The sequence below is a fragment of the Phyllostomus discolor genome, chromosome X (assembly GCF_004126475.2).
Source record: "Phyllostomus discolor isolate MPI-MPIP mPhyDis1 chromosome X, mPhyDis1.pri.v3, whole genome shotgun sequence".
In the NCBI taxonomy this organism is placed as follows: Eukaryota; Metazoa; Chordata; class Mammalia; order Chiroptera; family Phyllostomidae; genus Phyllostomus; species Phyllostomus discolor.
In genome coordinates, this window is record NC_050198.1 from 95,079,086 (window position 1) to 95,091,031 (window position 11,946).

Sequence of the window (11,946 nt, forward strand, 5' to 3'; positions counted from 1 at the left end):
GGGACCTGGCCCACCACCCAGGCATGTACCCTGACTGGGAATCAAACTGGCAGCCCTTTGATTTACAGGCCAGCTCTCAACCCAGCCAGGGCTACAGGCCAATTGAAAACACTTCAGTAGCTAAACAGAAAGCTCCTAGAGAATAGGTGTTTCTAACCCTTCGACCATGAAGCCCTGTGTGCCACCCAGCAGCAATCAGAACACCCTGAGACTATAATATGCTTGAGCAATAAGGACTTTCATTTGACTGTCTCTGGGAAAACTCAGGGACTCTACACAAAGGCAAAGGACACCTCATGCACAAAGGCGAGTTGACCCCTGCAGTCACCGGACTTCTCCGTACAGCAACCTCACTTTCACCGTGCTTCACTGTACAGCAACCTCACTTTCCAAAGCACTCCTGGGCCTTCATTGAGAAGGGCCGCCCTCACTCTCTTCCAGTGGACACCCTGCTTATAAAGAATCCCCCCCCCCCACCACCACAGGAAGCCCTGGAGCACACAGTGGGAAATAAATACAGTACCCTGAAATTGAGATAGAAGGCACACACCAGACAAATACTATCCTCCCTAAATCCTTCACAGCTTTAGACAACTGGTGTAGAAATAAATGCCAATGAAGTAGTGTATGAAACGGAGGGAACAGTGATGAAGAGAAAACTGAACAGTGTACGTAGTCCCAGGTGAGGGAAAGGGGAAACCAGAAGACAAGTAGTAAGAATAGAGTTAACATAAACTTTTTATCTTCTATCAATACTTGATTTCTCCTTGACCTCCAGGTTCCAGATTCTCCAAGAGGAGGGTTGCCAGGTTAAGCCAATTAAAAACACAGGATGCTTGCATTACATTTGAATTTCAGATGAACAGCAGATAATGTTTTAGTGTATGTCCCAAATATTACGTGGTACATTGCTTGTACTAAAAAGTTATTTGTGGAAAAAAAAACCTTTGTCTTTAATTTTCATTAAATCTATTGGAGTAATATTGGTTAATAACATGGAAGTTTCAGGCGCACAACATCTGCATACTCCACTGTGTGCTCACTGCCCAGTCTAGTCTCCTTGTGTCATGTAAAATATTGCTGTTTTTTTTCTGGCAACCCTATTCAGGAGGTTCAGTTAGCCTGAGGCAAGTCTGCTCACATCTAGTCAAAGAGCCACAGCAAGACTGTCACAGAGCAAAGCACAGACACTTCACCCACCACAGGGGGAGGTACTGTGGTATGTCATCCTCTTACCTGCCAAAGGCTCAAAAATCCAATGCTGTTTTGGCAGGATGAGAAGGTATGGACGTAGGGGAGCTGTCAACTGCTGTCTGCCAGGTGGGGAAGTTTTTCTTCCATATCAAATACAGGTCAGGAATCTAACAACTATGGAGAAGCAGGCCTACTGGGATGAAGAATCTGACTCACACTGCCCCAGGGCAGGCTGAGCAACTCCAGCCCACAGCCTGGAGATCCAACAAACTCCAACTCTTTTGGAGCAACTAAAAGACCTCAAAAGGCACACACGGCTGAACGGCTGAACAAACGAATGAACGAACGAACGAACACACCCACACACACCCCAAGGTGTATGGAGGAGGAACAGGAAAAGACCACAGTAGCCTTTATAGTAACTCAAGAGGAATGACAGTAAAAGTCCGTGACTGCCATTTCTTTCAAAGGCATGGAGGAGGCCACATTATGCTTTTTTTTTTGCATAGCCTCCTGCACAGGAATTCCTACATCCTATCAACCCAGCATCTCAGAAACTGTATTTCCAAAGATGTTAATAGATATTGCATAGGACCAAGTGAAAGCTTCCGGAATGTTGCATGCTTATTAAAAATTATAAATTCCTACAGTAGGAGAACCTCTTGAGCTTTTATTTAAATAGCTGGTTCCTGGCTTATTTGCTCACAGAACCTTCTAAGGAATATCTATTCCCATGTCACAGAACTTTGGAAAATTCTACTTAACCAGTGTTGCCAAAACGTCTTAGCTCAGGAATGAGGACATGTCAACACTGGGAACACCAGGAATCTTGCATAAACTGGTTTTTAAAGATTAGTGGATTCAAGAAAAATTAGTGTATTAGAAAGTTTAAGGCAATGATTCAACAACTGGAAAGCCTTGTCCTCCTGTGAGGCACTTGCTCAATATTAACTAGTCAGAAAAGCTGAAATTCGATTTGAAAGGGAACAGGCAAAAGTCTACAAAAGAACAGTACAAGGCTGCTCTGCTTAGTTTCGGCCTGGCCAGGACAGGAAGGAACAGCGCTTTGTGGTGTCTCCTCTTACTGTTTTGATCACACACATACACACACTTCCTCCAAAGGTTCAAACCAAAACACAAAGCAGCCATATATGTACAGACTAGCCTGTCTGTCTTCATTCCTTCAAAAGCCCAGCAACCTAGAGCCCAGGGTTTCCAGAACAGTCAATTGGCTCTGTTGGCATTATTAAATCCTGTCAAAGGAATCCCCCCACTTATTCTCCATGGAGGCAGTCCCTAAGTGCCACCCCAAAAGCTATAAGAGGACACATTTCTTGGTGCTCTTCTTTGTGGCCGGGTGAAGCACAGCGCGGATAGCTTCCAAAAATACCTCCTGTACTCCATCCTGCAGCAGGGCAGAACATTCCAGATACTTCACAGCCCCCACCTGCTTGGCCAGGATAATGCCTTGCTGAAAAGTTGTGGGCACTAGGCTCTGTTCCTTCAGCTTCTTCACTGTCTCATCGTCAGTTCGCAAGTCACTCTTGGTGCCTACCAGCAGAACAGGTACATTGGGGCAATGATGGGTGACCTCTGGGTACCACTTATGCCTCACATTGTCATAAGAGGATGGGCTGCTGATGGAAAAACAGATGACGAAGATATTGGTCTGGGGGTAGGAGAGCGTTCTCAGTCGGTCGTATTCTTCTTGACCAGCCGTGTCCCATAGGTTCAGGCTGACAAGTTGGCCATCCACAGATGTCTGCGCGCTATAGTTGTCAAAGACAGTGGGGATATACTCCTCAGGAAAGGACTTTGTTGTGTAACTGATGAGGAGGCAGGTCTTACCCACGGCCCCATCTCCTACAACCACACATTTGATCGTCTGCATTCTTCCCTTGGAGTCCTACGTGTAAGAGAGAAATGAAGAGTGTTCCCAGATGCTTGGTTAATGAAGGGAGCCCAAGCTTCATAAACATTGCTCTCCGAGGAGAAAGACAAGAGGTGAACCCCCCCACCCACTGCCCATCCCCTTCACACCACAGAAGAACCAGCTGGGGAAGGTGGTACGGGGCCAGAGTTCTTACCATGGATGCTAAAAGACAGGCCTCAGTGGGTCCTAAAAGCCGCCTCTGAAGTTGTGTGCAATCCTATATGTATGCGCGTAAGTGAATTTTTCTGGAAAGAAGATCCAAAGCTGTTATTAGAGTCTTGAAAAGGGCTGTGAGCCCCCAAAAGATTAAATATCATTCATATACATCGGTGTTTATGCTACATTGTTGTCCTAAGGTCTGAAAAGATGGTATCCAAGCTGCTAAAATATACTAGGTGCTCAGTAAATGGTCGCTCATTTTTTTTTAAGTATAGAAAGATGGTTCCCAAAGTTGAAACAAAAGAAACAGGGCTCTCACTTTGGGTCTGTGGCTATAGACCCAGCAAAGGAACCTCTCTGTTCCTGAAAAATAGCAACACTTACTACTGAAGTGAAAGGCATCAGAGATGTAGAGAAGTGATTAAGAGTTCAAGCTCTGATGCCCTGGCTGGTGTGGTTCAGTGGATTCCACACCGGCCTATACACCAATAGGTCACCGGTTGACTCCCAGTCAGGGCCCGTGCTTGGGTTTCCGGCCAGGTCTCCAGTAGGGGGTATGCGAGAGGCACCCCATCACTCACCCTTGGATGTTTGTCTCCCTCCCTTCCCTTCTGTCTAAAAGTAAATAAATAAATTTTTAAAAAAGGATTCCAAGCTCTGAGGTCAAACCCTCTGGAGTCAAAAACCTGTCCTCTCTTTTCCTAAGCCTTGGGAATTTGGGCAAATTTCTAGCCTGAGGCTTAAAGGAAAGAATGCGGGTACAGTCATTATTAGTGTCTGCCACGTACGAAGTACTTACTAGGTTTCAAAAGCCACTAAGACTTCATACGTTATTACTCTTCTACTATTCTGCCACGGAAGGCAAAAGTTCCCCGATGTGATTACAGCGCTAGACAAGCCAGGGGTCTCATCCCTTCCCACCTTCTCTGAGTGAAACTACAGGTCACAAGAGCACCGTACTCTTTGTCCACTTCTTCATGCATGAAGTACTTGGCAATTAATGGCATGGCATGTGATCCCCAACCAGGGACTGGTTTTGATTTTTCCAGGGCCAGGGTGGGGCAGGGAGGCAGGAGGACAGGAGGCGAGGCTCAGGCAGTAATGGGAGCAGATCAGCAAATCGCCAGCCCACTGCTCACCTCCTGCTGTGCGCATACAGGTCTGCGGGGTGGGGGGCTGGGGAGGCTGGGGGTTGGGGACCCTGGCAGAGATGGTCTCTAAGAAACATGTTTGAGTTCCTATGTTCAAACACCCATATCAATACCCCGGCAATGCCCTACCTTGTCAGTGCCCCAGAGCACTCCAATTTCTTCAGCTTTTTAACTACTGCCCTCATGTCAGACCCAATCCTTATAGCATACAGCTCTTCAAGTGTCAGAATGTGGAGGAAAGGGGATACATTGTCATATGTATTTGATTATAGAAAAAAAAACTGGGAATTAGCTTCTCACCTTGGGAATTTGGGGGAATAGACACATCCCCTACCCTGTAATCTTATTAGTAAAGGTCTCTATTCGGCCCATATCATGGGCAAAACCAAAACAACACTCATTTGGGTCTCAGTAAAGTTGGCCTGAGGATGCTTCGCACAGGCCCACTAGAGGTAGCTATCTTCCCACACAGCCGGTTCTGAATAGGGAAGCCTTTCACCCAGAAGCCTTTGGTAGCACATATCCCACAGCCACAAGTCCAGAGGATAACTCAGGACTAGCAGGCAACCATCCCAGGGTACTCACTATCAGCTCTGTCTTTTTCTACCTAGCAACAGCCTTAAGGATCGAACACACAACGTCACTAGAATCAGGGCAAAGTCACTACCACATTCCTTTCCCAGTCTGGATGCATTTCTTTGTCCTCTGAATTCTATAGCAATCACTGCTCTTATTTCTCATCTTCCCAGCGTCCTCTAGGTATCATCTAGTGTCAAACACCTGTGCTCCAAGTGACTGCTTTCAGAACAGTATTGCATCTGAGGGGGTTGCTGTACCAGAGTGAAATTCTTGGGCACAAAGACCACTTTGCACTCCAAACTCAGCTCCTCTTCTCTATAAGTAGGAAAAGGCACCTACACTCACTTCTACTCATTTATTATCTCCAAATACTCCTAGTATATATGGTCTGCAGCTGGGCACTCCAGTCACACTGATGGCTGCGGGCCTAGATGATGAAGTGCAGCTAGAACACCTGGGGTCTGAAACAAAACTCCAAATATGCTCACCCGTAACACACTGTCTATGAAAGGCGGGGGGCGGGGGGCACGGGGATCAGCAAAAGTCCCAGGTACTTTGGAAGGCTGTTTTGTACAACTGACCCATTTATTCAGCCCACATGTTCATTACACTATTTTATCTACTTCTGTATGTTTAAAATTCTCCAAAGTTAAAAAGTTTTATAATTAATACTAAAAATATATTGAGCCCTGACCGGTGTGACTCAGTGGGTTGGGCATCGTTCCACAAAGTGAAGGGCCACCAGTTCATCTGGGTCAGGGCACGTGCCTGTGTTGTGGGTTTCATCCCTGGTTGGGTGCGTGCAAGAGGCTACGGATCAACGTTTCTCTCTCACAATGATGTTTTTCTCCCTCTCTCTAAAAATAAGTAAAATTAAAAAATAAAAATATGTCCAGAATAATTGAAGACAGGATCTTGAAGACCTATTTGCACACTCACATTCATTGCTTCATTAATAGAGCCAAGAAGTGGAAAAGTGGAAGCAGCCTAAATGTCACCCTAAATGTCTATTGGTAGATGAATGGATAAGAAAAATGTAGCACATAAATATATATATATGAAGATGGGCCCTCAGTGGATTGCGCCTGGCTTGCGAACCAAAAGGTTGCTACTTTTGATTCCCAGTCAGGGCACCTGCCTGTGTTGCGCATCAGGACACCAGTAGAGGGCGTGCGAGAGGCAACTGATGTGCATCTCTCTTGCAGTTTCTCTCCCTTCCTCTCTCTCTATAAAATAAATAAATAAAATATTTTTTTAAAAAATAAGATGGCCCTGGCTGGTGAAGCTCAGTGGACTGAGCACGGGTCTGCGAACCAAAGGGTCACTGGTTCGTTTCCCAGTCAGGGGACATGCCTGGGTTGCCGGCCAGGTCCCCAGTGTGGGGCATATGAGGGGCAACCAACCACACATTGGCATTTCTCTCCCTCTCTTACTCCTTCCCTTCCCTTCTCTCTAAAAAAATAATAAATAAATAAAATCTTTTTAAAAAAATAAGATGGATTTCATATGCTTCACCATGGACGAACCTTGAGGAACTTGATGCTAAATGAAATAAACCAGTTACAAAAAGAGCCAGATACTGCATGATTCCAATTATGTGAGATATCCAGAAGAGTGACATTTATTGAAACATAAAGTAGAATGAATGATGGTGGCCAGGGACTGCGGAAGGGAGAAATGGGGGGAGTTGTTTAATGGGTACAGGGTTTCAGTTCTTTTTAAATATTTTATTTATGTATGTATGTATTTATTTATTTATTTATTTTCAGAGAGAGAGGGGAAGGCCGGGAGAAAGAGAGAAACATTGTTGAGCACGAGACACATTTATCAGTTGCCTCCCGCACACCCCTCAACCCCGGAATGTGCCCCCGGAATGTGCCCCCACCGAGAATAGAACCGCAAACCCGAGACCCTTTGGTTGGCAGGCTGGGACTCAATCCACTGAGCCACACAAACCAGGGCTAGAGTTTCAGTTTTGCAAGATGAAAAAATTCTAGATTTGTTGCACAACAATGGGAATATAGTTAACACTACTGTATGGTACACGTTAAAATGGTTAAAATGTTAAAAGTAAAATAACACTCTGTTAAAGGCTTGGGAGCTCTGGGAAAAGGCTAGGAGTTAGAAGAGAAAGGCCAATATTCTGTTTGTCATCTATTTGAGAAAGGCTTGTTTACTTAAGTTCCGGCATCCAGCACAATGCTGTCCCCTCCCCATCACCACCACTATCCACACTGTCCCAAGTACTACTATGGGCAATGAATTGCTAGGAGGGACTCAAAAAAAAAGGGGGTACAAAGAAAAAGAATGCTAGAAGCTTAACGTCTTGTGGTGAAGGCAGGAGGCAAGTAATAGTGTACAGTAATGTATGGCTGGGGGGGGTTGCTATAGGGAAGTAAAGGGAAAGTAAAAATTGAGAGCATTCTAGAGGCATTGTGTGAAGCAGGGGTCCCCAATCCCCCGGCTGCAGACCGCCGCGGCCAGTTAGGAACCTGGCGGTAAGCAAAGCTCTCTGGAGTTGCGCCTCCTGCCTCCCCCGCCTGCGGCGGCCCGGGTGCAAACCTCACCTGAGCTCCGCCTGAGGTTCGCTCCTCCCCGCCATCCACAGCGGGGGAGTAAAGCTCACTCGAGCTCCGCCTCCGGACCCCCCCATTCCACAGTGAAGCCAGCGAAGCTCACTTGAGCCCCGCCCCCAGCCCCCCCATTCCGGAGGAGCGGCGAAGCTCACCTGGGCTCCGCCTCCTGCTCCCCCCTTCCCCCATCCACAGCTGGGGAGTGAAGGTCACTTGAGCTCCTCCTCCGGACCCCCCCCCCATTCCACAGTGCAGCCTGCGAAGCTCACCTGAGCTTCGCCCCCTATCCTCGCACCCCCTCCCTCCACCCCCCACCCGCAACATCTTCCACGAAACCGTTCCAAGCTGCCGAAAAGGTTGGGGACCACGGTGTACAGTACTTGTACCCATCTTTTCTTATTTTTAACTTCACAGTAGCCCTAGGTAGACATCAGAGCAGCTTAGAGAGCTTCAAGGTGTGTCTAGGATTAAAAACTGGGAGAGGCATGGAACTGCCAATACCAGCACCCTAGAAGGCTCTGTTCCTTGTTAGTCATTTACCATTAACCTTGGGGTCATAGCTTCTTCTAAACGTCCCTATCTCATGTGACAAAGTGTCCTTCACTGGTACAGTCTGCACAGCAGTTACTTTTCTCCTAAGTTGAACACAATGTAAAAGATCCAATAACAGTGAGAACAAGAACGCAGCTCAAAGTACTACTGTTTCTCCGTCATTCCCCAAGGCTCACCCTTTCAGCAAGTCTCAGTCTAATCCACTTAAATCACCCTCTCTGAAACCAAAGCAATTCAGCAGAAGACCCCTAGTTTTATTTAGTACTTTCTGCAACTCAGTTATCCACTAAATTGGGGGTGGGGGGGGTTCTCACACTGAAAACTAATTTCTTTGGTTCAGGTGCAGTCAAGGGAGATTTCAGATGGCTGGAGGCGAAGAAAGCAGGGTGAAGACTCCCGAACCGGGAGCCAGGGGGACTATCCTGCGCCTGGCAACTTCACCACAGAAGCAATCTCAGCGATCCATCAATAGCCACGACGAGCCCGCTGGGCACCTCGCGCTGGGCATACTCTCCTCCACCGAGGGTGATGGGTTCTTCTGGGACTCCAGCGGGACTCTTGAGCCGGGGCAGAGAGGTGCCCCACATCGGATTCACGGAGCCGGCTCGATCTCCCCCGCTACACATACAGCTCATGCCACCCTCAGATCCCTTCCACTCAAGGAGTGGCTCAGAGACTACGGTCCCAGGGATGGGAGACTCGACAAAAGAGGGGATGTGGGCACTGCCTGGGATAAGGGGTCACATACCCGGCGAAGTGCTCGTCGTGCCGCGCGGTTCAACTCAACTGCCGCCGGCAAAGCCTCCCGGCGTCTTTCACTGGGATCCGCTGCAGCGGCGGGCTCAAGTCCACATCCGGGCAGCGACCTGAGTCCCACCCCGTCGTCGGACGCAGTCTCCTCTCAGCGCCCGGAGACCTCCTGGGAAGTGCAGTCCTTGGACCAGCCTCTTTTTCTGGCGTCACGGCATCCTAAACCACGCCTCCCGGTAATCAAGCACTGCTTACATGCTGACCCCAGGACCAGGTCCCGGGTTCGAGTGTCCCCCGGCCTCACCTTTCCCTTGGCAAAGTGAGGCCACCCCTTCCTCCCCAGACTCCTGTTTTTCCTCAGGACCAGTATTAACATAAAGAGCCACTTAGGGAACTGAGAAAGTGTTAAGAAAGATGGAAGTGATCAAAGAAAATGAGGTAAACTGGCGAATTAGGGTTGTTCTCTGTCACCATATATTAGTTTGCATTGTCTCGAGTTTCATATAAATGGAATCATACACCATGCACTTTCGAGAACAGCTCAATTGAGATATAAATTCACGTACTAAACTATTCCCAACTTAAGTTGTACAATTCAATGGCTTTCGGATTTTTTTTAACTATGGTAAATATATATAACAAAGTTGGCCATTTTAACCTTTTTTAACTGTATAATTCAGTGGCATTAAATACATCCACAATATTGTGGCACCATCATGGTTGTCTATTTCTAAAACCATTGCATCACCCGAAACAGAAATTCTATATCCATTAAGCACTAACTCTGCATTCCCTCCTTCCCATTGCCCCTGGAAACCAATCTTTGAACAGCTTTGTGCCTCCATGAATTTGACTTTTGTAGCTGCCATTTATCTAGTGATGGACATTTCTCTCCTTTCTAATTTTTTACTATTACAAATAATGCTTCAAAGAATATTAGCATATAAGAATTTGGTTTTGGCCCTGGCTGGCGTAGCTCAGTGGATTGAGCGCGGGCTGCAAACCAAAGCATCGCAGGTTCGATTCCCAGTCAGGGCACATGCCTGGGTTGCAAGCCACGGCCCCCAGCAACCGCACATTGATGTTTCTCTCTCTCTCTCTCTCTCTCTCTCTCTTTCTCCTTTCCTTCCCTCTCTAAAAATAAATAAATAAAATCTTTTTAAAAAAGAACTTGGTTTTGTTCATTTTTCTCTTTCTATTTCCATGATTTTCACTTTGATCTTCGTTGTTTTTCTTCTGAAACTTCATTTTATCTGCTCTTCTTCATTTTGCTGAAGTGAAAGCCTGTCATTGAAAGCTTTCTGCTGATCTAATAGAGCTGCTTAGTGCTTGCAAATTATCCCCAAACTACTGCTTTAGCAGAATGCCACAAATTATTTGTTGTGCTTTCATTTTCATTCCATTCAAAATATTTCCTAATTACCCTTTTCATTTCTTCTTTCACCCATGAGTTATCTACAAGTGGATTATTCAGTTATCCAATATTTGGGGATTTTCCAGACATCCTTCTGTTATTGATATATCATTTCATTCCATGGTTTTCAGAGAATCTACATATTTTTGTAGGACTTGAATCCTTTTGAATTCATTGAGATTTGTTTTGTGGCCTGGAACATGGTCTGTCTTGGCAAATACCTCATGTGGACTTGAAAAGAATGTCTATTTTGCTATTTCTGGGTGGAATATTCTATAAATGTACATCTAGTCAATTTGATTGATAGTGGTGTTCACTTTGATATCCTTTGCCAATTTGATGCCTACTTGTTCCATTAGTTATTGAAAGGAAATCTCTGACAAACATTGTGGATTTGTGTATTTCTCCTTCTAGTTTTTCAGTTTTCATTCATGTATTCTGCAGCTGTTATATTAGGTGCACAAACATTTAGAATTGATATGTTCTCCTCATTAACTGACTTTTTATCATATTACCTTCTTTATTTACTAGTGTTATCTTTGCTCTGAAATCTACGTTGACTGATACTGATACAGCCCGCCCACCTTTAAACACTAGTGTTATCATGATACATCTTTTTTAAAATATAGTTTTAAGCTATTTGTGTCTTTGTGTAAAGAGCCTTTCTCATAGGCAGCATAAGGTTGGGTCTTGCTTTTTTACCCAATCTGCTCATCCCTACCCTGTAATTGGGATGTTTACACCATCTGTATTTAACACGATATGGTTAGGTTTCAGTCTGTCACCTTGCTATTTGTTTTCTATTTGTCCCATCTCTTGTTTGTTGTCTTTTCCTGCCTCCTTTTGGATTAATCAATATTATTTGTATCTCCTTTGTTGACTTACTAGCTATCCCTCCTTGTTTTGTTGTTTTAGTGATTGCTTCAAGGTTTGGTTTGTACAACCATAACTTCTCCCAGTCTACCTTCAAATGTTATGATACCACTTTAAGAAGAATATAAGAACCTTACATTGCCCAGGCTGGGCAGCTCAGTCGGTTAGAGCATCATCCCCATACCAGGGTTTCCAGTTGCCAGTCAGGGCACACACAGGAAACAACCAATGAGTGTATGAATGAGTGGAACAACAAACTGATGTCTCTCTCTCTCTCTCTTTATATATTTTTAAATTTTATTCATTTGCTTTTAGAGAGAGGGGAAGGGAGGGAGAATGAGAGGGACAGAAACATCAAAGTGTGGTTGCCAATTATATGCCCCCAACTGCGAACCTGGCCCAACACCCAGGCATGTGCCCAGACTGAGCCACACCAGCCAGGAATCAATCAATCTCTCTCTCTCTCTTTCTCTCAAAAAAATATCTATCAATAAAATTTTTTTTTGCAGAATCTTGTGTTAATATACTTCCATTTCTGTCTTTCTGGTCTTTGTTCTATTGTTAGGCATTTTACTTTTATCCTGCAGTACATTGTTATTATTTTTGTTTAAATAGTTCATTCTAATACACTGTTTTTCAGATAAGTTTTAGGTTCACAGCAAAGTTGAGCAGAAAATACAGAGAATTCCCACATAGTTCCTGTCCCCCCACACACACTCACAGCCTCCCCCTCTATCTCAAGACCCCGTATCAGCAGAATGGCATATT

The 11,946-nt window shown here is 45.4% G+C and overlaps 1 protein-coding gene across 3 annotated transcripts; it reads right to left on the reverse strand.

Annotated features, from left to right (window-relative positions):
* Positions 1 to 9,202, reverse strand: LOC114505149 (rho-related GTP-binding protein RhoG-like). Of its 3 annotated transcripts, XR_004901024.1 has the most exons (4): positions 8,890 to 9,202; positions 3,282 to 3,372; positions 382 to 3,100; positions 1 to 349 (listed from the first exon to the last, which is right to left on the reverse strand). XR_004901024.1 is itself a non-coding variant. In XM_036016725.1 (3 exons), exons 2-3 carry the CDS (start codon positions 3,282 to 3,284, stop codon positions 2,510 to 2,512), a joined length of 594 nt encoding a protein of 197 aa, XP_035872618.1. In that variant the 5' UTR covers positions 3,285 to 3,372; positions 8,890 to 9,202; the 3' UTR covers positions 1 to 2,509. The 3 variants fall into 3 exon arrangements, 2 of the variants coding, with proteins under 2 accessions (XP_035872618.1, XP_035872619.1); XM_036016725.1 differs by having other exon boundaries at positions 1 to 3,100; XM_036016726.1 differs by lacking the exon at positions 8,890 to 9,202 and having other exon boundaries at positions 1 to 3,100; positions 3,282 to 3,448.
* Between the last annotated feature and the right edge of the window lie 2,744 nt (positions 9,203 to 11,946).